The 25826-nt window shown below is 35.7% G+C and overlaps 6 protein-coding genes and 3 long non-coding RNA genes across 10 annotated transcripts; 6 read left to right on the forward strand and 3 right to left on the reverse strand.

The window, feature by feature from the left end:
- Positions 1 to 1541: 1541 nt before the first annotated feature.
- On the reverse strand, positions 1542 to 3752 carry LOC110842037. Its single transcript, XM_022087739.2, has 2 exons — positions 3225 to 3752; positions 1542 to 2597 (listed from the first exon to the last, which is right to left on the reverse strand). The coding sequence occupies exons 1-2, from the start codon at positions 3616 to 3618 to the stop codon at positions 2440 to 2442; spliced, it is 552 nt and encodes a 183-aa protein (XP_021943431.1). The 5' UTR covers positions 3619 to 3752; the 3' UTR covers positions 1542 to 2439.
- A 152-nt stretch (positions 3753 to 3904) lies between these two features.
- LOC110842181 lies at positions 3905 to 5722 on the forward strand. Its single transcript, XR_002547312.2, has 2 exons — positions 3905 to 5227; positions 5320 to 5722. It is a non-coding gene; the product is annotated as an uncharacterized LOC110842181 (long non-coding RNA).
- A 1254-nt stretch (positions 5723 to 6976) lies between these two features.
- Positions 6977 to 8748, forward strand: LOC110860994. Its single transcript, XM_022110110.2, has 3 exons — positions 6977 to 7621; positions 7701 to 7932; positions 7993 to 8748. The coding sequence occupies exons 1-3, from the start codon at positions 7227 to 7229 to the stop codon at positions 8341 to 8343; spliced, it is 978 nt and encodes a 325-aa protein (XP_021965802.1). The 5' UTR covers positions 6977 to 7226; the 3' UTR covers positions 8344 to 8748.
- A 278-nt stretch (positions 8749 to 9026) lies between these two features.
- Positions 9027 to 10445, forward strand: LOC118433518. Its single transcript, XR_004833418.1, has 2 exons — positions 9027 to 9178; positions 9376 to 10445. It is a non-coding gene; the product is annotated as an uncharacterized LOC118433518 (long non-coding RNA).
- Positions 10446 to 11832: 1387 nt separating this feature from the next.
- LOC118436281 lies at positions 11833 to 13921 on the reverse strand. 2 transcript variants are annotated; one of them, XR_004835326.1, is made up of 3 exons: positions 13720 to 13921; positions 13443 to 13607; positions 11833 to 11906 (listed from the first exon to the last, which is right to left on the reverse strand). It is a non-coding gene; the product is annotated as an uncharacterized LOC118436281 (long non-coding RNA). The 2 variants fall into 2 exon arrangements; XR_004835324.1 differs by lacking the exon at positions 11833 to 11906 and having other exon boundaries at positions 13296 to 13607.
- Positions 13922 to 14048: 127 nt separating this feature from the next.
- On the forward strand, positions 14049 to 16927 carry LOC110863204. Its single transcript, XM_022112458.2, has 4 exons — positions 14049 to 14399; positions 15771 to 15924; positions 15999 to 16064; positions 16173 to 16927. Exons 1-4 carry the CDS (start codon positions 14215 to 14217, stop codon positions 16509 to 16511), a joined length of 744 nt encoding a protein of 247 aa, XP_021968150.1. The 5' UTR covers positions 14049 to 14214; the 3' UTR covers positions 16512 to 16927.
- Positions 16928 to 17916: 989 nt separating this feature from the next.
- Positions 17917 to 20391, forward strand: LOC110860369. Its single transcript, XM_022109410.2, has 4 exons — positions 17917 to 18112; positions 18190 to 18412; positions 18562 to 20199; positions 20286 to 20391. The coding sequence occupies exons 1-3, from the start codon at positions 18021 to 18023 to the stop codon at positions 18931 to 18933; spliced, it is 687 nt and encodes a 228-aa protein (XP_021965102.1). The 5' UTR covers positions 17917 to 18020; the 3' UTR covers positions 18934 to 20199; positions 20286 to 20391.
- On the reverse strand, positions 20385 to 23214 carry LOC110852905 (magnesium transporter NIPA2). The gene is made up of 9 exons (XM_022101074.2): positions 22531 to 23214; positions 22418 to 22459; positions 22177 to 22319; positions 21918 to 22101; positions 21774 to 21825; positions 21588 to 21699; positions 21478 to 21516; positions 21300 to 21405; positions 20385 to 20781 (listed from the first exon to the last, which is right to left on the reverse strand). Exons 1-9 carry the CDS (start codon positions 22787 to 22789, stop codon positions 20471 to 20473), a joined length of 1248 nt encoding a protein of 415 aa, XP_021956766.1. The 5' UTR covers positions 22790 to 23214; the 3' UTR covers positions 20385 to 20470.
- Positions 23215 to 24358: 1144 nt separating this feature from the next.
- Positions 24359 to 25644, forward strand: LOC110863494. The gene is made up of 3 exons (XM_022112823.2): positions 24359 to 24556; positions 24667 to 24892; positions 25041 to 25644. Exons 1-3 carry the CDS (start codon positions 24444 to 24446, stop codon positions 25467 to 25469), a joined length of 768 nt encoding a protein of 255 aa, XP_021968515.1. The 5' UTR covers positions 24359 to 24443; the 3' UTR covers positions 25470 to 25644.
- The last annotated feature ends 182 nt before the right edge of the window (positions 25645 to 25826 follow it).

Genomic DNA, 25826 nt, shown 5'->3' on the forward strand with positions numbered 1-25826 from the left:
GTATGTTGGACACCTTGCTTGATAATACTAGAATAGAATGCAATGGTTCGCTCGCGTTCTAAATATAATTAGGTCAATTCGGGCGGACCCGATTGGCATTCTAATACCTAGTCAAAACAGAACTTGTGTTCCCACCACCTCTCTAAAAACTTCCGACGTGAAGTGTATCTGTCGATAATTCATTCTCAGTTGATGGGAAAAGTGAAAAGGAAAAGTAGCTTTCTTTGGGGTTCAGGATAACAACACAGAAAGTCGAGGCGTGTGATCCATTGTAACTTTGCAGGAGGTTGAGTAAATCACCTAATTCGGATGTCGGTGATAATAATGCTTTCCTACAAATGTGCTCATATGTCACGCTCATATATCTGTCAAAAATATAGGGCACCGGTGGCATTCCAAATAACTTTTGTGGTGCTCGGTTGAACATTCGTTGAGCACACATTTTATTCCGATATTCTTGAACCATAGACTTGGTGTTCTTTTTCAGGTCTTTCCGAACAAAAATACGTCTGACATACAATAGTATTATACATTATAAATACTCTATAAATGTATACGTACTCTTATAAATTCTAAATTATTCTTTATAATGGTACGTATCTACTTATGTTATTGAACGATTTGACCCATGTTGGTTCGAAATTTACTACTCACCGATTGTTAAGTAACCATATGGCTTTTCATTAATTTTCGGTCGATTTCAGTTCAATTTAAATGAAACATAGATGGACAGATATTAAATAGTTTGATTTTTGTTTCTGGACGATGTCCAGAGAAAAGTGGATAAGCCTCCTAAAGGAGACCTAGAAGGCTTAACTCCATAAGAACGCATAAGCCACATTGAGATCAAAACTGACCAATTCGACGCCAGGGATCCGTTTTCGACCCCTCCCAACTTTCTCACTATATAACCTCTCACTTTTTTTGAGCTTGTGAAACAATCACAAATATAAACTTGTTTCGATTTTGGCGTCCAACCTTTACAATTTACTGCATTTTTGATAAAGTTGAACTCCGAAAACTAAAAAATTTATAATAAATAATATTTAATTAAAAGAATTTTTTGATTGGATGGCGATGGGTGGGAGGAGTCGAAAACGGATCTCTGTCGTCGCATTGGTCAGTCTGACCCTCAATGTGGCTTATGCGTTCTTATGGAGTTAAACCTTCTATATGAATGTATGTTCAATGGACGATGTCTAGTCTTATCAATTAAAAATATATCAAATTGGAATGCTAAAGCGGAATACGTTTTTCCAAATTTACCTGTTATATGAACATTATTCTCTGTAAGGTGATTTCATGCACTAAATAAATGCGAATATGGATATACATACATATATAATTATCTAGCAAAATTGCATGTATAGTTTCAGTAATAATATGATCTAAATTCTCAAAGAAATCTAATGGTTCACACGCACGATCCGGCAGTTTGTATTGTAGTTCAAGATGGTTTGTATGCTTTTGAAAGTTGTTCGTGTATTTGATTGAACTAAAACTAAAATTATTGGCATTTTCAATAATCATCAAATTCCGGATAAATGTTTACATGATTACTTTATTACAAAATAATTCCCACAAAAGTTTAGCGGCAATGCATTTCTGCAGCCAATTGGAATTAGTTACACGGACTAGATGGTTCTCGATAATAATTTTCGCATATTTAAATCAATGACAAAGATATTAATATTCAAATCGATATTTGGTTAGCTCACAGGTTATCATATAACTTCATATTGTACTTGTAGACATATTCTATGCATAATGCAAGTGATTGATGGTGACCGTGATGACCTCAGTTTGTTTCTAACCGAAATCCACATACTACATGCATATTACTTGCATATTACTATCCTACTGTATAAGAGAACTTACAAGAGACACTACAAGAAATGTAAACTTCACAAGACATAGAAAACGTCGCATATGTATGACTTGAATTTCAATTCAATAATCTTTTGTCCATGTCACTTCAACAGAAAATTTGCATTTGCTCATTGTCAATTCGCAGCAAAAACACTTTCAAAAAGTTTCCACAGTTTGATCTTGATCATGATCTCATCGATGGGGCTTGAAATCTATACGTCAAAATACATACATGTTTTCTATATTGATTTGTCTGTATATGGCCAAAATGACCATATAAAACTTGTAATCCAAATGAGCGTAGAGTGGTTTGATTGATACATTTCTGGAAAATCATCAAGCAACAAGTAACTAAAGACAAGTGTTGTACGTATGTATATGTATATTTTGCATCTACCAAATAGTTAACTTTTGTGTCTGAGAAGCATCTCATTTCCCCTTTAACAAAAACAATTAACAGAAAATTAAGCAACATGCTGCACATTTTAGTCTATTTTGTAATCCTGCCTGACCACAATAATCCAAGATGAAAACTAGTCTACTTCCTACCTACCACTAAAATAATTGAATTTACAAGGCTGAGGAGGCGAAGGACGAGAGCAAAGTTGCGAAAATGACATTGGTCCACAGAGATGGTGATGAAGCAAATGTGGTGGCCCCGGACGCCGAAGGTGCTGCTGTTGTGGTCGTAGTCGAATTATTTCCTTGAAGTTTGGCTGCGTCACCCCCTGCGAACATTTATTACAGATATTATTTCATCGATAATTTCAATAAGTTAATTGATCCAACATAAAGAGTTAATGGATCATAAGTAATATTAGTGTCAATTAAATCACAATTGTAATCTCTCAATAAACAAAGCACATCCGTCGTTACGAATATGCAATCATGCCACGCTGAAATGGTAACGTGGTTCAATTTTGCTTCAGTCTAAATTAATTTGACCAATTCCATTAAAAATATCAAATGGTGATAACTACTGGCTTCTGGCAAGTCGTAAATTTATTATACAAGATGAGCATTTGCTTTGTATGAAGATCTAATTGGTGGCGAAAATATTTTCTATCGATGCTGAATTGAAATGCAAACAGACACTTTGGCAGTTTGCACAAACGGTTTACGATGTGCAATATTTTATCGCAAGTACACATGTGCATACAGGCTGTTTGCGTCCAGGACTCATTTATTATACTTCTGTCAAGGATAAATTTAATATCTAAATGGCTTCTTATGAACAATGGAATTTACAAATACACATTTCTATGTTTGATTTCTGGTTAGATTAAATATGTTTTTTAGATGTTAAATATTTCGTGAGGCCTTTGGTATTGAAACAAAATGCAAAAATCGTTTACCTGGCTGAGAAGCAGTTGTGGCATTTGCTTTGGTGGCGGCAATCACTGGTTCGGGTATGGCGGACCCATTTTCGTGCTTGTACTTGTCCTTGTCATCCGGAGTCAACACTTTTCCTTGCCGCTCCCCACCTGGAAGTTTCGTAGTGTTTTTGAGTCCCTCGGTACTGGTTGGTTCTGGTTCCGCTTCGCAATCCTCGTCCGAAGCATTCGATGTCTTGTTTCCAGAGGTCGTGGCGTTTGTTACGGTGGGGGCGAGAGAGGGTGATTTGCTTGTCGATTTTTCTACCGTTGGCGCAGTGGAATTGTTCGGCGCAGATTGTGCGAGAGCGACAAAAACTACCAGCACAATCAAACAATTGGCTAAAATAGAAATGCTGCCTCTCTTCGGGTCCATTTTGAGAGATGTGTGGGTTCTTTTACGAACTACTGAAACTGGGGAGACAAGGAAATCTGCACCTAAATTTAACAATGAACAGTGAGCGATTGTAATGACCACGAATGACTAACTGCGTAATCTTTCTTAGACGAGGTTCAGGATGAGCATGAGATGTGTCTATAAATCACAAGTCGTTGCTAATTTTTCGCCTGTGGAGAAATGAATAATTTATGTGGGGTTTAACTCATCTAAACCTTCCATGTAATGCATTACAGTGCGTGTGCATCTGCCTCTGTAAGCACGTGAGACAGCTTCGTAAGGTTGTAGTTTATTATTTTCAAGAACGGTGATGGCCTTCTTGAATCAATTAGCAGAACTGACTTGACGATTGCTCATCCTTCAAACCGCGTCATCAAATTGTCAAAATTAAGCCATAGCTCTTCTCATTTAGTAATTTTAACATTTGGAGCGGACAACATCACTTGTCGGGAATCTTTAACTGTTAACTCCTTAATTTAAAAGGCCTAGTTATAATTATAATAAGAAGTACTAATTGCTTTCCAATAGTGGAACTATTACTTACCAGATATTATATATTTACTCATTCTTATTGTTTCTTGAAGGTGTTTGTATGCTTATTACCCTTCTGCGAAGCTGTCAATAACTAGGGTCTGCCTTTTCGCGTGATCATTACCAGATCATGTCCAGAAATTACCTGAAATTAGCTACCCACAATAAATGCATGGTAAACCGTTATCTTAAAGTTCAATTACCAAATTCTCAATACTTAGAATTAGTTGGAACTCAATAATTGGTGATTGCGTATATCTATCAAAAAACCCAAATTGTTTATGTGAAAACACCAATTTTCAATAACAAAAATATAGCTGTCATACTTCCCACTACATGCGTGGAACAAATACCGTGTACATATCTGCAGAATAAATATTGAACGCGTCTCCCATCTTTCATTTAGATAGAAGTGACATGTTTTTTATTGTTGTGCCTACGTGAGCCCCAACACAGTAATCACTCGTAGAAATTATTGACATCTGCTCCGACTTGATACATTTTTTTCATAATTGTGTTATACAACTTTTACTGAAAATTTCATATTCAAAACTTGCAGACAGACATACAGTATATATTTCCAACTGAATAACACACACTCGTGCCATATCCACAGACAAAAAGCTTTTGCAATTCAAAGCACTCATTCATTAAAGAGGAATACAAAGTCTAATAAATTGTAATTTTTTGATTTTTTAAATTAATTCAATTTAAATTTAAATTTCTCCGTCATTACGTGGACCAAATCGCATTCTAACAATGAGTTAAACCTCCTCATGAATTCCAAGTCATACTAATCAGCCAAAAGAATGGGAACAATTAGAAAAGTTTTAAACCTAAACTAGTTTTTCGCAGATTCAAACTAGTATAATCTCCGCATTTCGTTCTTTCTGTCACCTCTGCATCCGAATATAAATTGAGAGACACGAAAAGATGCAAGATCAATATCATTCCCACTTCCACGACATCAGTACTTCAAGTCCAGATACAACATTCGTCGCTAATATATTTCTACATATTCTCATAATAAGCAGCAATAGCTATCGCAAGCAAGCAGGTACACTTACTTGGCTTTTCAGAATCTTTTCACCCAAATTTTCAGCCAAATTTTCATTGTACATTGACTTATAATATTTCACTTTGTTTCAGATCAACATGTTCCCAAACCATAAAATGGCTTTATTGCTGATGGTGGTGGCCATTTCTGTCGTCCTCATCACGGCCACGCCAACGACATCAAGGTCACAAACGAGTTTTCAGGAGTCGCGGCAGGGTCCGATGAACTCAGCCGAATGTTCATGGTCATGTCAACGCCTCAGAAGCTGTGCTGCCTACAAATTTTTCTTCCCTTTCTTGGAATGCAGGCCAGCCCCTCAAAGATGTGCTTGCTAAGGCATATCGCACCTCGTGCAATCCAGTGATATATGTGCCATCAAATGTATTATTTATTAAGGAAGCAAAGTCTAGAAAAATATTTTATAAGTTTATACACATCGTTTCATACGCAAGGTCAAAAGACAATAAAATCAAAGTTTACTGTGGTCGAACAAAACTCAAAATGTGTTGTAGCATTTTATTATTTTCATTTTCATGCGCTTATTTTACAAAATACTAATAAAATTACAAGCTGGAACTCTTAGCAGGACCAAAGTATAGTTATTTACGTCAAATTCAACAAAAAATTGAGACAAATGCATAAAATAGTATGCATGATATATGTCTATTTCAGAAAAAATCCTCTCTATTAGATTCCCCCTACGGATAATGCTTAATAGTATTTTACGATTATACAATTTGGATAACCCCCGTTAGGTAGTTGCTATATAGACTGTGGAATTGGCCATATGGATTTTTTTAACTGGTTAAGAATGCTTTACTGTATAGTTAATTGGTGGGCTTAAATTCCAATGCAAAATGCGTGTCATCGATCTACCACTTACTCCACCAATTTATGTTTCTTCTCAACGATACACAATAAGCAAAATTGTTAAACATTGACAAATTAAAAGTTTGTAGTTAAAATAATAATTTTCTACTCTGAGCTTCGATGTAGCTCCTAAATAGATGTAGTATTTAGTAATGTTCAAAATCCCTCGTTAAAGGAAGCTTTATGCATATTTTGACCATTCATGCCTGACGATAATTACGAATTGTTTATGATTTTAAGTGCAATCAGAAATAAGATGGTAAGCACTGGACATGCCGTTAATATGTGTCACTTGGTGACATGAGATGATGAATATATTCCAGAAGGTTTACTTTATTCTTCTATTCATGTTTTAACTAATACATATAACTATTAGCGGATTAAAGTTGTCGCTATTGTAAATAAACCTTGTGACGTTATCTGAAGTACGTTAATTTTTGGATAATATGTAATAATATGTCGTTTGGGCTTCTATGAATATCGCATGGACATCCCTCTACTGGACAAAGTTAAAATCTATTCACAACAAAGCAAAGATCATAGTATGAAGTCAGGTATTATTGTCTACCTCGAAATAAAAGAAGAACGCTGATGGTGGATAAAAACTGCATTGAATGGTACCAGCCAGCTTCTCTAAAAAAAACACAAAGTCATTCCCGATTCTTGTGGTATATTTGTTATGCTGCTGGTTCCTCTTTTATTCACGGAGATCTATGCATGTGTGACTGAGATACATTGATATTTGCATAGCCAGAAAGTAAAAGATATCATTCTCTCATACACCCATTACAAAACAAAGTAAGTCAAATGCTATGTTCATTTTTGCTCTCCAGAAGGTCACAGTGGATGATTTTGCACACTTTTTGCCCTGGCTTTCAAATGAATTGTATTCAACGGGAATAAAACTCTGTATGGTTGAATGCAACTTTAATGAGAATAATGGTGGTGCAGTGGTATTCTTTAAAGTTTGCCTTGATTAATCCCATCCAGAAATCCGTACTTGGTTTTGTCTTCAAAGTAATATTCCGTGCATAATTTGAGTCATTATTAAAATTCCAGCTTAATCAAAGTCAACATATTCATAGATCTGTTTCTGGAATTAATTGTTGTTGTGAGTTAAGACACGAAAATGAAGATTTGCAGACCTAGAAAAGTTTACCATCTTGAAACAGTCATTGGTGTAATATTTATTGTTTTGTCTCATGCCAATCCTCCTGTATATGCGAATCGTCATCACGGTCATAGTCATGGACGACAGCAGAAACAGCCCCTCTGTGCCACCCAAACCGAACAAAAACCTCCAACTGCCCCAGACTTTGATAACGTCCATCCTGCTGCTCCATTAGATTCTGAAATACCTGCTGATAAAGTTGCAAAACCCGAGTTAAGTATATTTCCAGGTGCTCCGAATGGACCTACTGTCATTCCATCACCAATTTCTGGCCCTGGTATTCATATATTTCCACCTGGAAGTCAAGAACCAGTAGCAGAAATTGTGCCTGACCAGATTCCTAATAATCCAAAGTCCGGTTACATATGCAACAGATATGTTCTACTTATTTGTGTTCGTTGAGTATTACGTGTATGATTGTATGTCAAATAGAACCTGCCCTGATGGATCCGGAATTTACAAGAAAACGGACATTTGTTACAAATTTGCTAATAAAAATCTGGGTAGTGAAGAACCATCTCCTTGTGGCCCATTCATGGAATTCTACCAGAGCAATTCAAACCCTGCTTACGGACAGTGCGACTGCAAGGATCAACATCTTGGAATTTCGCGTCCAATTGCTTATTGGGAAAAATCGGATCAATGCTTTTGGCTGTTTGATCAGGTATGAAACAAGCGTCAACAAATGATGAAATTGAATATGCGTACATTTTCGTTAATTTAGGGCCCGTGTCAATCCGATGAATGGCTCGTTTTAAACGACAACGATGTTTCCATCTGTAGTAAACGAAGTTGTCTAGAAAACACTCTTGACGATTGGGATCTTGCTAAAGGAAATAAGAAATACTGGTTTCGCCATCGAGGAAAATGCTACAAATTTGGTGCAAAAGGCTTCTGTGAAGACCCAGAACTTAACATTTATTTAGTGCTGAGAGACCAGCGATATGTCACCGAGTGCAAACAATTCAATATTGAAGTCAAGACACTGCTCAATGGTGCAAAACCCCTTCCTTGTATGCCAGGTCAAAAGGAATCTGCAACAGGAGAGTGTAGAAAATCAGCTACATTTGAGTGAATTTTGCAGAATAAATTGACGGAAAAGAATTATTATTGACGAATTAATACATATGTCACAAAATCAGTGGTTAACTCAAAGTACTGGAAAAAGACAGTGCAGTGTGGTGATGAGAATTGCATTAAAACTAAAGAAAATTTAAACGAGGAAATTATTCGAAGGTTGGGTCAACATTGAAAACAGTATTTTATTATGTAAAGCCAATCTATCAATAAAAATAACAATGTATTTAGCAAGATAATTGTCTCTTTACAAGATTAAAGGTGACAATTTACAGATACGACTAACTTCAACCAATCTAATGATCCAGTTCTCCATTCTCCCATTAACCTTGACGCATGCCATTTGTAGATTTTATTGTTTTTGTTTATAATAAACCCATCGCCACAGTTGCATGAACTTAATTGATCAAGGCTTTTCAGATCATTTTTTTCTGCATCCGCTGCATAACTTTATCTTACCTACTGCATTACATGATCATAATTCGTGAAACTCCATCAATTAGTTTCGCCATCTAAACTGGAGCTTCCTCATCAGAGAACAATGACACGCCCCACAAACCTGTCTTTGTTCAAGTTTTGTTGTCAAAGACTGCCAAAAAAGTAATCGATCTTGATGCATCCTTGTCACAGAAAATGAAGAATTGACAAGAACCAATTCCACATTTAGTTGCCATACAGTAGGTCGACCCCTGCCCACAGAAATGTGCCCAAAGCAGGTACTTAGATTTTTCAGCTTACATTTTTGTAGCTTATTTCGCAATGTTGTACTTTTTACCCGACCTTTGAATGGCAACTAAATGTGACAAATACGACGTATTTTTATATCTATTCAGGTAAAGAGGAAAACAAATTTCATTCTCGTATATATAAAACATGTAGCAATGTGTATGAAATGTACGTGCATATGTACACAAACATTGGTAAAAGTACATTGATTGCATATATTTATTGTTGGATATGAAACATGAAAATTTTTGACGGCGAGAGGGGTTTTAAGAAGTTGACATTAAAGTTTTTTTTTAATTTTCAGCAATTTCCACCACTCAGACGTTACAAAAGCATCCTGATTTGATGGTACACACGTGGTTATTTTTTAGTAGTGCATAGTAGTTAACTTTACAGTTGGAAATATCGTTTTGACATTCAACTAATTAAATAATCATATAAGTTAGTAATCATTATCTAAAAGAATGTAATAAATTCCCCTTGGAGTGAATCCATATAAAAATTGCAAAACTGCCAAAACTGCATAGTTGAATGATATTTATTCGTTTTGCAGTTTCATCACAGATCAACATTCTCTAAAATAATAACAATAATATGAAAATTTGCAAAAGTTATACAATGTGCATGCCAACGGGCTAATGATGATGTAGGCTGATGAGACATAACCCGATGCACAATCAGATTCGGCCCGAATGCGTCCCGCATACGATGTTTTCGGTTTAGAGGCGGCCGAAATTATCGCCTCAATTACGACTACGGATAGATTTCTAATTTCAGATTCTATGTAGTAACTCACAGTAGCGGGTGGGCCACCTTCGGTTTCAAAGCTAAAAAAAGATTTCGTTTAACCGACAAATTTATGCTATCGAGCAGAATTCGGATTTTCTCTCGCTATCCGAATTCTGCTGCCGACTACGGCCCGAATGCGGGGCGAGCTCAGCTCAGCAGCGGGGTTTTTAAAAACTATATGCCATGCCTTTCGCTATTAGCACTTAGCACCGGTCGCTGATTTCGCTACTCAACGTCCCAGAAAACAGTGAATAGTTTAAAGAATAAACCCGTTGCCGTGGTTTTCGTAGAAGAAGATAAAACTTTGGTTTCGGATGTGTCAGCAAACTGGTTAAGTGCCAATAAGTGCCCAGTGTTCTTGGCCATCAGGTCCAGGAAGTCAGAAGTAATCAAAAATAAACCAATCTTGTTGTATCCGATATGAGCTGGGAAAACACCAAAGCTCTCTTCTTAAATTTTCAAGTAAGTTTCCATTCTAGGTGGTATTATAAAATGATATAATTTGTCAGTATATTAGGATGCAATATAAATGTAAGTTTATATGTATTCCGTTGCTACATTAAATAAAGTAAATTGATTTGTGAACTTTCGACTTGTGTATTTTAATTATTTTAAATTCGGGAAATATCATTCGGAGCGAGTGAGATATATAGCACGCGGATAGAAAGCTGTACTCCGAAAGCGCATAGAATGCTGAAAGTCGCATACGGACCGAATTCGGGTTACGCATTCGGGGGGAAATCTTTTTGTGGCAAGATCCGCATGTGGGCCGAATTCGCTAGCCACCCGTGGAACGCATTCGGACCGAATCTGATTGTGCATCGGGAAGTGTATATCGAACACATCATATTATGTCAACGCACTTATTTGCATGCTTTTGTCTCAGAACTAAATATGTAGATACATAAATATGTAAATGTACTAACAACTAATATGAGCACTGTATTTGTATTTATGTATAAAGTAAATTGCATTTATTTATGGATTTCGAAAGTGTGCATTGTGTTAATAAATGGATTTAATTTTATCCAAATATGTAAAACTTGATGTAATCCACTCCAAATTAAAATGTAAATTCACGATTGGAACCAACATATTGTTGACAAATATTTGAAAGACGTTCGGCTTACAGTCAAAAAAGATTGTTTGTTGATTGTTCCTGTTTTTCACTTCAACCTGCTTTAATTGAAATAGCGATTACCGACTGAGATGAGTTACATACGTATTTGCATTAGTTATGCTTTGACGAATTCACTTCGTTTACCGAACTTACAAAATATTGCTAGTAGTTAGTATGCATCCATAATTATACAAAATCACTGAACCAATCCGATGAAATTTAGAGTGAATCTGAGCAGTAAATTGAAGCTCATCATCCTTGTTTTGGGTTATGATTATGCATTTAGCTTGCAGTAGGAATTCCGGAACTTGCTACTTTTTAGGCTTCATTAAGCAGAGCTACAAATAGTTCATGGCTTTTATTGTAAATCTATTTTGGTAGAAACTTTACTTCGTGACAAATTCCTCTTTCATACGCTTAGTTATATTTCAGTACATAAATATGCGAATGTGTAGACGAGGAAATTTTGTTGAGAGTTGAAGACAGTCAGTCCGTTGAGAGTCAGTCAATTCAGAACTGAATGCATCTTTTCTTCACGGATACGAAGCCAGGTTTAAATAGGTCATTTATTCTTACAATGATACCACACAACTCCAAACTGCATCTAAATATTTAGATATTAACTTTTGCCAGCTTGGAGAAGGTGATCACTGACCGTCAAATCCGTCTAAATATAAGTACAGATTAAATTTCACTTTCGCCACCTTCCACCTAACTTGATGAGCTGCTGTAGACTTAATTGCCGTGATAATGTACTTTACTTTCATTTCATGGCACGTCTAAAGTATGTAAGCAATAATTATTACACACGTTTTACGTTAAGTAAATAAATAAAATGTTCCGTAAATTGGAAATCAGGTTTATTAATTGCGCTGCCTTACATAATTGTTCCTCATCGAAGGGGTTTAGGGTACTTCTTGTACTTCCTAGCGAACAATATTAATATCACGGATAATTAAAATCATTTTAAAACATGCATTATTAGGTATTTATTATTGGTTGTAAAACAATTCAGTTTGTGTGTTTAAATGATGAACAAAAGATACATATAAAGGGTGTTAATAAAGTCCGATCCCATTTTTCCTATAAAAAAGTGAAGGCTAGTATAAAAAAACTACCCGTGATACTTACAAAAAATGTTCGACATATTTACCTTAGTATTTGGTCTTGTTACCATTTACTTTAACCATGCCCTCAACTCTTTGTTTAAGGCTCTGTGCTAATTTTTCCAATGTGTCTGTGGGAATCGAATTCCATACATCTTGAACTTTTTTTACTAGCTCTTCCCTCGTCCGGGGTTGTGGTTCTTTGTATACATTTTCCTTAAGTATGGACCACAGGTTCTCCAGGGGATTCAAATCTGGGCTGTTTCCGGGCCACACCCCCTTGCTCCAGACCGTTGAAACTTGCGTCTTGATGAGACTCAAACTCGCTTTTGCTGTATGGGCTGTAGCACCATCCTGCATGAAAACTATTTTTCTTTCATTCGGAAATATTTCCTTGTTCCCCATGCTATCGAAATAGATAGGTAATATTTTTTCCATATAATACTTTGCATTGACTGTTTGGCCTTTTGGTATGATATGTAGAGGAGTCACGCCACGTGCACAAAATCCACCCGCTACCATAACTTTAAGCCCGAATTTTGGGACTGCTCTTGATGGTACATCCGATTTGTTTTCTGTCCTGTAACGAACATTTTGTTGGTTCAATTTTGGATATAGCTCAATAATAGATTCGTCAGTCCAAAGGATGTGACTGCGCAATTCTTCACCAAGTCTTTTTTCACTCAAATGGCCACTTTTCTGAAGGAGTTCTCCAAATTTCAGACGGTCATCGATATTTTTTTGTGACATGAGAGGTTTTTTGGTTAGTTTGTAAGCTGTGTGACCCCACCTCGTAGATTTCACAAATTTTTGCACGGTCACATAGTTAATTTGCTTCTTCTTCTCTTTATAGCGTTTTGAGTCATTTAACTCCCTTGCACAATTACGTAATGAACTACCGGTTTTCTTGTAAAGTCTGTTTTTAATCATTCTCTTTGTGGTAGGTGACACCTTTCTGGGTCGCCCGGGTCGCTTTTTGTCGTGGACAAAATTTTTGTTCTTCCATTTCCAAACAGTTCTGCGGCTGCAGCCCAATTTTTGCACAATTTCTGCAGGTTTAAACCCCTGCTGATGCAATGTTTGTATCTTAACTCTAAGATGCTCATGACTTACACGTTTAGTTGTTCCTCCCATGGTAAAAATTTGAAATAAATAACTTCACTGGTTCAAAAGTTCCAGCTGAATTTGTAACAACCGCGCTCCAAAAAATTCATGGGATCGGACTTTATTAACACCCTTTACAATATATGTAACCACGATTTCGAATAATATATGTAGACTGTCAATTATACACAGGTGATACTCTATGTTTCGTATGAATGTAGATATACTTATGAAAAGTTATTTCATCATTACAAGAGAAATTTTGCATGTTGATTTTCAGGGTCTTCAAGTTGAATTGCAGTTGACATATTTCATCTCTACACGGTATTTGGTGAGTCTAAATGGATTGAATAAATTACTAAAATAGCTGAGAATAATGTTTCGTTGGCGTAGTTGATGTAAATTCTGCTCATTTATCTGTAAAATAACAAAAACATGGGTAAAAAGACGAGGGAACAGAAATGTAGGAGAATTGTGGTTACTTGATTTATTTTAGTGATAAATGCGCTATTAAATTAAATGTAATTACGCTAATCAAAATTGACGTTACTTTTTCTTCTACCGTTCATGAAGGATTGACGTGAAAAAGTGCAATTTGATGCAGTTAAGAGTGAAGTCGTAATAGGTCTTGCTTGCGAGCAAGAAACCATTTGATTAATATGTAGAGCATTAAAAAAGATACTCAAGCGAAATCCGACCGCTCACCATTATTTACCATTTCGAGTCCATGCAATATTTACCACTGCATCCACGCTATGTATTCAGCGTAAGAATTTAGCAGATCTTTGGTTTGGCTCATATTTTATGTGTATATGATGTGGCTTGGTTACTTTCCAAGAGTGTGTCGGCTGACAAACGAGTTTGTAATTTTGGCCACAGCAGAAGCGTCTTCCTTATGAATATTTGGGTGAACACCTTTGATTTGATTGCCCTTCCTCCAGTTTAATAAGTGATTAATTGCTACTAAAGTTCGGTGAAGAAGTGTGGTTTAGAATCAAATATATATTTATTATTCTGTGAGATTATGAAGAGCTACGACAGCAAATTTTTTGGATTATTGGGAATTTTTGGAGCAGCCTTTCTAATTAGTTTTGCAAGCAGTTTAGACATTGATAAGGATAACAGCACGGGGGTTTCTTTGTTTTCTCAAGATAATGCAGATTTTGGCGAGGATGAAGATTTTGCGTTTGCAGATAGTTCAGAGCAATTGTAAGTGAACTCATTACGTGCGGTGATTTAAGTTAGACCTTGTGCAGTTAGATATTTATGCAATGTGTCATTCGTTAATATTTTAAATAATAATCAGTAGAAATAAAAAATGAAATTTTATTTAATGAATATTCCGTTGATGTAAAAATTAACTGAAATTTATACGTGGATGAGACTATACGATTCTTTATATTTTATGTATGTACTAGCGTATAGCCCGGCCAAGGCCGGGTTCTAGAGTTCCAGTGGGGGGTGTGCCCAAAGCGAAAAATCCGTCATACTATATTTTAAATAATTCCTAGTGGAGACTTTGTCATACTACATACATACATCAGACTGAGGGTTTGCCCAAGTCATACTGCATTTTAATTAACCTGGTCACAGTAAAATTTGATTCCCCCCTGTGGGAGTAGTTGAATAGCTAATTATTTAAATTCCCGTCGCGTGGGAGTAACTGCATAGCTAACTATTTAAATTCCCACGCTTCACGCTCCCGTTAAGTTCCATAAACCCCGTTAACTTCTACAATTAACGCCAAGCTATTGACGGATTCGGATTCAGCGTCAAAAATACATTCGAATTGATATGCGACATCACGAATAAGCCAGATTTGGACACTACGGTCACGGCGAGGTCACGGGGGCCTCGCAGGTCAAAACCATTGACCGCGTTGGATTCAGCGTCAAAAATACATTCGAATTGACATGCCACTCGCTGTGGGTAGAGTTTCTCAAACTAAAATAATTAATTAATAGTGTTTATCACGATCACTTATCATGATAACCACTATTGATGAGTGATGTATGTATGTGGGGTGTACATGTTCATGTATTCATTTATTCATGCAGTGCAGTGCATGCATGCAGTGGTTGCTCCGCTTCCTTCTTTGTCTACTGTATGGGGCAATTTGCATTGCGAAGACGGACCCAGGGACCCAGGGATCATACTAACACTTTATTAGAGTAGATGTGTGTACAGAATAATCAGAATATGGATTGAGTGGAGTAACTTGGACGCGAGTAAGCTTATAACATGATGTAAATGTAAAGTGTTTTGTCACCAAAAAATTCGAAACTCCGTTAGGACACCCAGACTGACCAGACCCTCTTCTATAATTGTCTCAAGTCTCATATTTCCGCAAAAGTATCAAAGTTAATCCCAGGGGTAGGTTATCATAAAAGGTTAGGTATGGGGAAAGCGTAATTGTCTCTGATTAGCCAACCTTTTGCTAATTAGCAGCAACTAGGTTAGGTTATGTTATAAACTTGGAGAAGAAACTCACGTCCAAGTTACTCCAAGACAGGGTATGGATTTAGGAACATTGTGTTTTTTAAGTGTGTATATAGTGATATTCATTTTTGAACGTTGTAGACCCTGTTCTGACCTGAGAGGATATGCTTTCGATAACTCCACGACCAAAAAATGTTGGTCGGTGGGGGAAAGGGGACCGTGTCCTCCGCAGATGAAATTCATGAAAAATCCTCTCCACGAAGGTTATGGAGAATGCGACTGCCTGCAAATGAAAGTATGCAATTTATATATAAAAAGACAGATTGAAAATGAGAAACAACATTATGTACCTGTTTCGTACCCATGAAGAATTGCATCGGACGTCCCAGGTCATACTGGCCACCGACTGATCGCTGCTACTTTATCTATTCTCAGGTACAATTCACGTTTTGCTTACCTTTGAATTAATTAATTAAAATGTTGAATGAAAAATGTTAAGTGGCCCTTGTACATGGACATCATTAAAACGTTATATTTATATAGGGCCCATGCCCCCCTGGACAATGGTTAGTATTTAATAGTGAAAGGAAGCCAGAGTGTCGTCCAAACCTGTGTGGAAAACAAGTAAAGCCGAGTCAGAAGAGCTTGGATTTTCTGTTTCCATTTAATGGAACGTGTTACAAGACGGGAACGACTGCTTTTTGTGAAGATCAGGCAGAAACGGTTTACATTTCTTCCAGTGACCTGAAACCAAGATGCTACACCACGAAACCCGTTTGCAGATTTCTAATTTTCACGGCAAAGACATTGTCCTGTCGACCTGGAAGCAAGCTAGACGTCACTGGCAGATGTAATCATATGAGGGAAATGGATGAAGAATAGATTTGCAAAAAATAATAGCAATTCCTGTGTGAATGCAGTGTGCTTTTACACACGCATTTGTAACCAATTAAAACAAGTTAATTCAAAAAACAAAGTATAGACATTCTGCCCTAAGTGCTTACAAAACTGACATTAAATTAAACATTCTAAAAATGTCAAGCATATTTGTGTCGTCCCAATGCTTAATTGCATACTTCCTTGTTTACATACTTGCCTGATTTTGAGGGAAATTAAATTAATACGCATAGAAAAATACTACTCAAACCTTTTGTCGTCTTGTTGCAAAAGTGTGTTAGCTATGTTTATTGGAATAATATTTTTTATAACTTGTAAATATGGTTTTTTGTACTTTCGTCGAGTATAATTTCTAAATAATGCAATAAATTTCCAGGTAGCTTGTAGTCAGTAAGAGGAAACTTATTTCAATGTCAACCATGATTTAATTAATACTTAATAACGATAGTTGCATCGTCATCTAATGATGATTCAATGATTGATACACCACGATGGACATATATGTACATACATGTTTTTAAGCAAAATGCTTTATGAGGATGCTTTTGTACCCGTATTTGACATAAAAATTTCTTTGCATATCTTCAACTTATGTAAACGTTTCCCAACGCTCAGAATTGCACATTCATGGACATAACATTTTAAGATATATTTTTATAATAATTCGTAGTACAAATTTAGTATTATGCACGATATGTGCATTTAATTTTTATATTTTTATATTTTTTATCAACTATAATTTTTGTTGCTGCAACTTTTTCCATAAATATGTTTTATATTTACTGCAACAACGTTACATATACTCATGATTTTATAATTTACAGATGCAATTAACATAATTTCAAATTTTTAAAAGAATGAAAATAGCTGTGTAACTCATGAAAACGGAGGCATTGATAAAGCATTTGTTTTTTAGCATGTTTGGTTGACCTCTACGCGACCACTGTCACACCTCATTCAACAGCGTCGTTTCAAAACACGGTTCAGTAATTACACATCTTGGAAAACACAAATCTGTATTTTATTTAATAGGCTCTATTAAATCGAGTCTACGAGTATATGCAAGCACGAGGATATTCTGGTCCATTGTTACTCTAGAAAAATAATCTCTCCAGGGCAAATGATGCTTAAATACCTCGAGTACAACATAAATCACTAATTTGAAAAGTATCTCAGAGAGTTATGTTGCCTTAAATTTTATCACTAAAAAATGGTCAATAATACAGCCGCATATATGTATTACATAGATGCGTATTATCTTGTCATATCTTTTCTCCTATGTATATAAAGATCCCATGATCTCTAGACCATTGTGAATCTATTTACACAGTGCCTGACTGTGCTACGGTGAAACTTATGGTAATAAAGTGCATACAAAATTTGTCTTTTCATGTTGTGACTTTGCCGTGTATGTAAATATATGCCGTGCCAATTTGCAATGAACTTCAGTTGCATCCCGATACCTCATCGTTCCGCTTGTTGCAAGTTTTTAAAATGATTGGACTTTTTCAAGCTGCAAAATCATGCAGTATAATTATTACCGCATTAATAATATGTGTCGACATGGGATCAGCAGATAAATTCAGGTCGGTGCGTACGTTTTACATTAGTAATAATTAATAATACATGTTGTTTCTTATTACCTTATTTATTAAATTATCAGCGGACTCTGTCCACCAAGTTATCCGCGATTGGTAGTTCACAATTCTACAGGACAATGTTTTCAAGTTGGAAATAAAGGTCCATGCAGCAGTCTGTCCGTTATTGCATCCGATCCGCTAAATCCTAATTATGGAATTTGTCGCTGTAAGGATTATGGTTCAAACAACTGCTTTGGTCGTCCCCTAATTCCTCACAAGGACAGATGCTATTTCGAATTTAGTCAGGTGAATTTAGAGCATAATTAAAACAATTATTTTGAAATACTGAACTAAAAATATTTAAGCTGCGTGAGTTATGAAAATGAAAAGTACACCTTACCCAACCTATAATGTGTCATCAGCCTTATAAATTTAGCATATTTATTTTCTAAAAGGGTCCATGCAAGAAAAGTCAGTGGTTCATAAGGAACAAGTATGGAAATGCAGAATGCCGGAAAATGCCGTGCCCCATCATTGAACGGCAACGAGACCTTTTATTCTCCGAATTTCCAGAAACTGATTTTTATTTCACAATTGCTGGAGGGAAACAGTGCTTTAAAACTGGAACACAAGCATTTTGCAATTTTGGAGAACGAGTCTACTTTCTTGGGACAAACAGATTTCCTTCGTGTTTAAGATATGACCCATACAATTGCAACGCAATTCTTTCTCCAGGATCTGGTATCGGCGATGATTATTATTACGGAGACCATTTCAATCCAAATCAAGAACCTGTGGCGTTTGGTGTTCCGTATGATGGAATATAATGCAAACAATCTGATATAAATTACCTTGTCAGTTTTTTTGTAACAATTTATCAGGGTTATTTGTTACTTACATTGTTGAAGTTTTTTGTTGTACACTATTATTCTTATAATTTAATCGTGATGATAGGTTTTATTTACCTGTAATAATAGTTTGTTGGATCAAATTCATGAATTTTTTGTTCGAGCATGAGCAGGGTAGTTATTAGTACAATGACTGTTCGTTATACAAACATACGTAGAGTTATAAGTAGATGACTGGTAAACCCTTAGTGAGTTTCAGGTGGGTCGATCTAGTTGTACGTCGATCTTAATTTTTTCAAGATTTACAAATTACATAAGGGATTAATAACTTGAATGTATACGATACATTTTGACAGCTTTTTTGCTTGTAGTGAATAATGATAGCACACAACAAACAAACTCGTGATATGATTGGGACAAAGGAAACAACGTCGTCTACCTGACTCTTATGATAATAATATTATTATTTCCTACATGGATAGCGCGTCATTCTGAAACGAATACAATTCAATTTTAGGACAATTATAACCCGTGATTGTGGAAATATGTATTTAGGTACAGAAAGTTATTTGTTAAAATATGTACATTGCATACCCATGATTCCCCTGTAATAGTAATTTTCTTACTATATTTAACATAGCTCACTTACCAGGGAATAATAAACGACTTGTTTGAGAGCATGACTTCAAGACTTCTCATTATGATGCCATGTTACAATTAATATAATATGGTGACCCTTGACATAACCATCAAAGATCACATTTATGCATACACATGCATTATACGGTATATGAATATGCAGTACATCTACATATATATATTTATATATATATCAACATAGCTTTTATCACCAGTAACCCATTTTGTGATTTTAATAGTAAGACATGAGTACGATCTGTTGCATCGTGGACTACTCAGAATAGTTTATCGTGCAAAACTAATTGTACAATTGTGAATCAGAATTAGCTCAGCATTTACTTTTCGAAGTTTAAAATGGTCAGTTTTAATTATGGAACTGAATTTACGGACGATACACTGTCCCCTTACGTTTACGTGGGGTTGATCGTCATGTCATTCTGGTTTACTCTCGTCAGTACTGTTTTGATTGCGACGTCTCAGTTAAAACTTCGACACTTACGCCAAAGTCTGAAAAAATTGCACAATGAAACAACGTCAGCCTCCTCAAGACCCAATTGAAGATCATCCAACACCTGGATATATTAATTAATTAACGACCTGAACCAAGTATGTAAAAGATTTCTATTAATTATAATATTATCATTTAATTAGATTTTTATTTCTAAATTTTTATTTTTCTTTGAACATTTCAGAAATACTAAAAGTCAACATTCACCATTTACATATATAGTTTTGTTTTGTAACGAAAGTAGTTGTTTAAAGTTTTTAAATAAAATGCCGTCAATCAATGATATTCCCAAATAAATTGTTTTATTATGTGGAACTCTATGAAGGTTAAAATTAGGTACAAAATCAACGCATCTGTAAATTTGTTTTCTTAAATGCGGCCCGGTGTCATATGACCTGTCCCATATGACACGAGATCTTTCGGGTTGTCGGAACAAAGCAGTCTAAAGTTTACATCGGACGGAATCCTTTGATCGCTTAATGTTCTTGCATCCCTGTAAGTGGTAGGGGTCGGATTGTCCAAATCCACTCCTCTCTCATCATCTTTTTCACTCGTAAAATTTATTTGTTGAGCCAGTTGAGCCAACGAAACGTCGAAATTTTTGCAGAAATGCAGCAGAATAATTGCAGTCAGCACAACCATGAATCCACAAATAAGGCCAACCCAATCTTTTAAGGAAACTGAATGGAAAAAAGAAAAATCGTTGCATTATTAGAATGTTCCGTGTTTTTTGCAAAAAAGGTTTGAAGTTTGTCTAAGGTGTCGCTGGACTATTTTTTGTGGTTGTTATATAGAAAATTAAACTTCGAGTACAGAACATTACTAATGTAGTACTAAAAGAAGTAAGTCCATCATGTCTGAGAAACTGAAACGTTGTTTGCGTAGAAAAATAGGCAAACTTAAGGTACACATAATAAGAATTCATACCGAAACAGAAAAATTCCAATGTTGTAATTGAAAAGAGAGTTTTACAACGAGTTTAATCTGTAAAGTCTAATTTGTAAAATTGTAGGTGAAAATGAATATAATCGAAGTGTCAACCTCGTGACACACATTTTGGTGGGGTCACTGTTAATTGTCTTTTGACTATGCTTGGAAATTATCTACTAAGAAAACCCACATATGTATGTGTATAACTAGTGTTTTGCAGTAAATTTTGTTAAGGCGAATAAATCAACGATATGTAATTCAATGTTACCTGAATCGAATTCTCTAAACAGAATTGCAGAAGCGACGATGACGCATGTTGTGAACATGACGTAGTAAACCGGAGTTACCACTGCTGTATTAAACGTGTCTAAGGCCTTCAGTTCAAACGATAAAGTTCGTTAGTTTAAATATTTAAACATTTCATGTCGAGAGGTTGCATTACTTACTTTATTTAAAAAGTTCATCTGAATGCACACTGTGATAATCTGTATACAGAAAAAAATACGTTAAATATTAAATTGAATACCAAAAATTACGAGTAAAAATAATTAATAACCAGTGCAGCCACGCAAAACCATGTAATCCAGTTTCCCATTTCATTACTTGTGCCTCCCAACGTTAATGTGAGAGCAAGTCCAAATCCCTTTATGGACATTACGCTTAGGGACCTGTATGTAGAAAATCTATTTATATTATGGCACCGAACTTCTATAATGCAGGCGCATAATCGAGGAAACTTTACCCGATAAGAGAACACACTCCAATCCAAATTAACAGCGTGTATGTCGAGGTCTCTATTATTTAACAGCATACGTAATACAAATTAATTTAGAACTAAATCTCATACGAATGGAGGTATGGATAATATTATATTCATTTTGCAAACCTGGCAACTTTGGTCGGAAATGATAAATTAAGATTACGCTTAGAGCAATAGCTGCGTTCACATAAACAATAAAAATGGGGTTCAAAATTTTGTCCTGCAGTTCAGCCATATCTTCGATTTCCTTTTCCATTGGAGCATGAATCACGATAACAGTTGATCCGAGGGTGCATAAAAGACATCCCAGCTTTTTTGGAAGGAGTGGAAAATAAGGCTTGCTCAAAATTACATCGCCATGATGCATGAATTCGTGTTCACTCACCTTTCCAATGAAGTTCAGTCTTTCTTTCAGGTACTTCGAAGACAATATTGTGGTCATCAGGACGCTAAGAACTCCGAGCACTGATACCAGAGACGCAGGAGCAAATGCATATGCAATAAAATTGGCAGCTTCCCCTACGCCCACTAACAAAAGTAATAAATAAATAAAGTCATAAGACGACAAAACCAAATTAAGTGTAATTTTCACCACAATAAGAATTGAGTACAGATTGAATACATACTTGAGAGCAGTCCAGCCCACCAGAGAACACTTTTGAGATAACCTGAAAGTACAACCCATTCTTATCATTCTGCTCTTATCGTACAGTTTCCTTATTACATGTTCAATACTCACCATATCCCCCTTGATTAGCCCTCAACCCTCCTCGACTTAGTCGAATGAGAGCTTTCTTTTTTACAATAAAACTTCCGCCAATAAAAAAACTAGAAATTACGGACAGGCCAACGCCAATCCAAAATCCAACCACATCTTCCTTGGCTTCGCGAATTAATTCTTCGATTCCAGTCGCATTTGTCAGGTTAATGTGTGGAGTTGTTGTAATGATAAAGTTGTCAAACTCTTCGGTAAAATCGGGTTCCATTTCTGTAGTCATTTTCTTATTCACTTGTTCGCTCCTGAGACTTGTATCACCCTTTGTTTTTTAATTGAAATTTGTAGTTGTATAGGCACGTGCACCATATTATTAAAACTTTAGAGAATTAAAATCCTTAATAAATCACTTTGCGATAGAGATTGCGATTGATTTTCTTGACTACCATTTCCAATAAATGAACGAAAATATTAATGTTGTGTGCGTATATGTAATTATTACTCACTGTTTGTATTCCGAGACAAGATGTTGGGACGGATAACTAGTATACTAATTAATACTCCTGGAGTATTCTCCTTTCAACTATTTTGTTAGGTATACCAAGGTGGAATACAATCACAACCCAGTCTGTTCTGCCAACACTTTTGATAAACTACTTAAAATATATGGACATATGTGACACTGAATAAGTCGACGCTGCTGCTCCGATGCCATAATTTAATACTTTTAGGAGTGAAACATGCATGTGTATAAGTACCGTATTGAAACGCTGACAAATGCAACAAATCATTATCTTATCATAGGGATGGGATATTAGTCATCGCTCTGTGGATGTACGTTGGTAAAGTTACATATCTGACACAATAATGCAAACACACTCTAATGCCCATGAAATCTGTATGACGTGGTTCAGAAGAGATACTATTCACTACGTCTTGTGTATGATATTTATTTTTTATTGTATGTACAATAGATATGTATGATGTATTTTTTTCGATTCAAATAAATTTAGGGAATTTCAACCCTTTATTACATATATTTAAGATTAATTCATACAATGAGAATTCCAAACACAACTAGTCTAAAAAAACGAAATAATCATCATACAAATGCTGCTATAATTAGGCCATGATTTAAAATATGCCGAAAACTTAGAGATACAATTTTATATTTCATTCATTCACGAAAAACTGAAAGAATATATGATATATATGATACTTTATATGATAAGGAAATAAGAAGATTCAGCCTAACCTGACACCTAATTTGTTGACATACCCACGACGCCAGGTAATGGGCTGGGATCCTTCCTGGGGCTGTGGGTATGTCAACGCGTCCCTAACCTTACCGATGCATGTATGATGTATGACTTGTTACAAATCTGTAAAATAATGATCTCTGTTAACAAACTAATCAATATTTACGATATTTAAGAAAATAACTGTAATAGTTTGGGTGGAACATATAAATAGTAAGCAAATAAATAAATAGTCATAATTATACACATATACTTGTATGCACTTATGTGTATACTTAACTATAATTACATATACACAATGCTATTAATGAAACGAAGAGAAATTATGATTTGCATGGGAATATGTAATTAATCATCTCTTCTTCCTTCAAGTTCACAATCAAGTTCACGCTCATGTTACTTAACCACTTGTTAGTTGCTGTAGTCAAACCCTTAATTTATTGATTTATGTCACAAATTCATTAGTAGAAAGAGAAAGCGCAGCACTTGAAAACCTGTCTTTGATTTCATAATAAATAAATAATGCGATCTTCAACTTCGACAAATTTCCCTGATCAAATTTTATGCGTACGTATGGATGCATCGGCGACCTACGGCAGCACACCACCATCAGTGGCTTCTTCAGTCATTACTTTGTTATTAAACTGTGCAGAATCAAGACCTGAGTATTATTATAAAATGTCATTTTTCTTAACATTGCGGAAGTGCATCTTAGCTTTACTTTTTTTATCTGTGACATTGTTTTTTAACATTGGGTCTGCAGATGGGATATCAAAACGTCTTTTGAAGCGGTGAGTATAGCGCATAATTTGGAGCGTATTATGCGTACTATAATTAGCTTCAATGCATATGTACCTAAATATATATCGCCGTGTTGTATTTTAAACCCTAATGTGGACAGATCCAGATACTGTCGCAACTATCCAGAGTCAATGCCACCATATCGACTTCATCGTGAGACTGGGCGATGCTATCAAGTCGGAGAAAGCGGACCTTGCCCTCCGTTAATGAAGTTCACTCTGGAAGATGATACTTTTGGAGTCTGTGACTGCGACTTGTCTCAAAGGTGTGGACGACCATTAATCTTTTGGCCATCAAGAAACAGATGTTATCGAGTTTATGAACAGGTCCATACATATTTAGAAAACTTACTATGCATTGCAGTTCTTGATGAAACATTACGTAATAAAATATAGTGTATACTGTAAAGGCAGTAGTAAACATTACGGATATGTTTGAAGTACTTGTGATGTCAACACTTAATTTATTCCATAGGGACCATGCCGAGACGGCAAATGGTTGGTTTTCGGTTTTGACCTGGAACCAGTGTGTAAAAAGAACGTGTGCGAGGAAGACGAGCAGAGACACCCTTCAACGACGTCAAGATATTGGTTCAATATTAACCAAACCTGTTACCGCACCAATTCACGAGGTTATTGTTCAGATGCTGATGACATGCTATTCAACGTGAACCATCATTATCGCCCAACTTGTCAGAAGTCTGTGGATTGTGGAGAAATAAATACTATGCAGACTTCAAAGTGCTTGCCAGGTCAACGGTTGGATGTTCTCGGTCAATGTAAACGTAGATTTATCGCCTTGAGAAATACCAGCAAACCCCTTCAAATTCATGTTACAAAAAAACCAACCAACATTTACTGTCTATTTTGTGATGAAAAGAAACCTCAACACTATAAAATTTAAGAGATGCAAAAAAAACTAAATAAATAATTTATTATGCTTACATAGACGAATCGAGCATTTATCGAACGCCTAAATCGATACGGTTCAATGTTATAAAGTTTATAATTGAACAACTAAATAAAGTGAGACGCGTGTATTATTATTGCCGAAAATATTGTTGCTCATACTTAAAAAGAATCGTAAAGTGTATATACAATTTATTTTTGCATAAATTAACGAGGCAAATTCCAAGCTGCTAATGAAGACGCTGACACTAATAAGTCCACGGAGGATTATTTATGCACCTTTACACCTTGAGTGCACTGTGGTTTTACGTATTTGCTCTCTGAGCCAGTTAATGAAGTTTTGACCACAAAC

The sequence above is a fragment of the Folsomia candida genome, unplaced genomic scaffold, assembly GCF_002217175.1.
Source record: "Folsomia candida strain VU population unplaced genomic scaffold, ASM221717v1 Fcan01_Sc001, whole genome shotgun sequence".
In the NCBI taxonomy this organism is placed as follows: Eukaryota; Metazoa; Arthropoda; class Collembola; order Entomobryomorpha; family Isotomidae; genus Folsomia; species Folsomia candida.

Coding starts and splice junctions, on each gene's coding strand:
- LOC110863204 (XM_022112458.2), top strand. CDS start 14,215: ATGAAGAGCTACGACAGCAAATTTTTTGGATTATTGGGAATTTTTGGA. Junction 14,400..15,770: donor GCAGATAGTTCAGAGCAATT/GTAAGTGAACTC, acceptor TGAACGTTGTAG/ACCCTGTTCTGACCTGAGAG. Junction 15,925..15,998: donor GCGACTGCCTGCAAATGAAA/GTATGCAATTTA, acceptor GTACCCATGAAG/AATTGCATCGGACGTCCCAG.
- LOC110852905 (XM_022101074.2), bottom strand. CDS start 22,789: ATGACTACAGAAATGGAACCCGATTTTACCGAAGAGTTTGACAACTTT. Junction 22,102..22,176: donor GACTGAACTTCATTGGAAAG/GTGAGTGAACAC, acceptor CTTCCAAAAAAG/CTGGGATGTCTTTTATGCAC. Junction 21,826..21,917: donor TTTCCGACCAAAGTTGCCAG/GTTTGCAAAATG, acceptor GTTAAATAATAG/AGACCTCGACATACACGCTG.
- LOC110842037 (XM_022087739.2), bottom strand. CDS start 3,618: ATGGACCCGAAGAGAGGCAGCATTTCTATTTTAGCCAATTGTTTGATT. Junction 2,598..3,224: donor CACAACTGCTTCTCAGCCAG/GTAAACGATTTT, acceptor AAATGTTCGCAG/GGGGTGACGCAGCCAAACTT.
- LOC110860994 (XM_022110110.2), top strand. CDS start 7,227: ATGAAGATTTGCAGACCTAGAAAAGTTTACCATCTTGAAACAGTCATT. Junction 7,622..7,700: donor CAGATTCCTAATAATCCAAA/GTCCGGTTACAT, acceptor TATGTCAAATAG/AACCTGCCCTGATGGATCCG. Junction 7,933..7,992: donor GCTTTTGGCTGTTTGATCAG/GTATGAAACAAG, acceptor TCGTTAATTTAG/GGCCCGTGTCAATCCGATGA.
- LOC110860369 (XM_022109410.2), top strand. CDS start 18,021: ATGATTGGACTTTTTCAAGCTGCAAAATCATGCAGTATAATTATTACC. Junction 18,113..18,189: donor GGATCAGCAGATAAATTCAG/GTCGGTGCGTAC, acceptor TTAAATTATCAG/CGGACTCTGTCCACCAAGTT. Junction 18,413..18,561: donor GCTATTTCGAATTTAGTCAG/GTGAATTTAGAG, acceptor ATTTTCTAAAAG/GGTCCATGCAAGAAAAGTCA.
- LOC110863494 (XM_022112823.2), top strand. CDS start 24,444: ATGTCATTTTTCTTAACATTGCGGAAGTGCATCTTAGCTTTACTTTTT. Junction 24,557..24,666: donor TCAAAACGTCTTTTGAAGCG/GTGAGTATAGCG, acceptor TAATGTGGACAG/ATCCAGATACTGTCGCAACT. Junction 24,893..25,040: donor GTTATCGAGTTTATGAACAG/GTCCATACATAT, acceptor TTTATTCCATAG/GGACCATGCCGAGACGGCAA.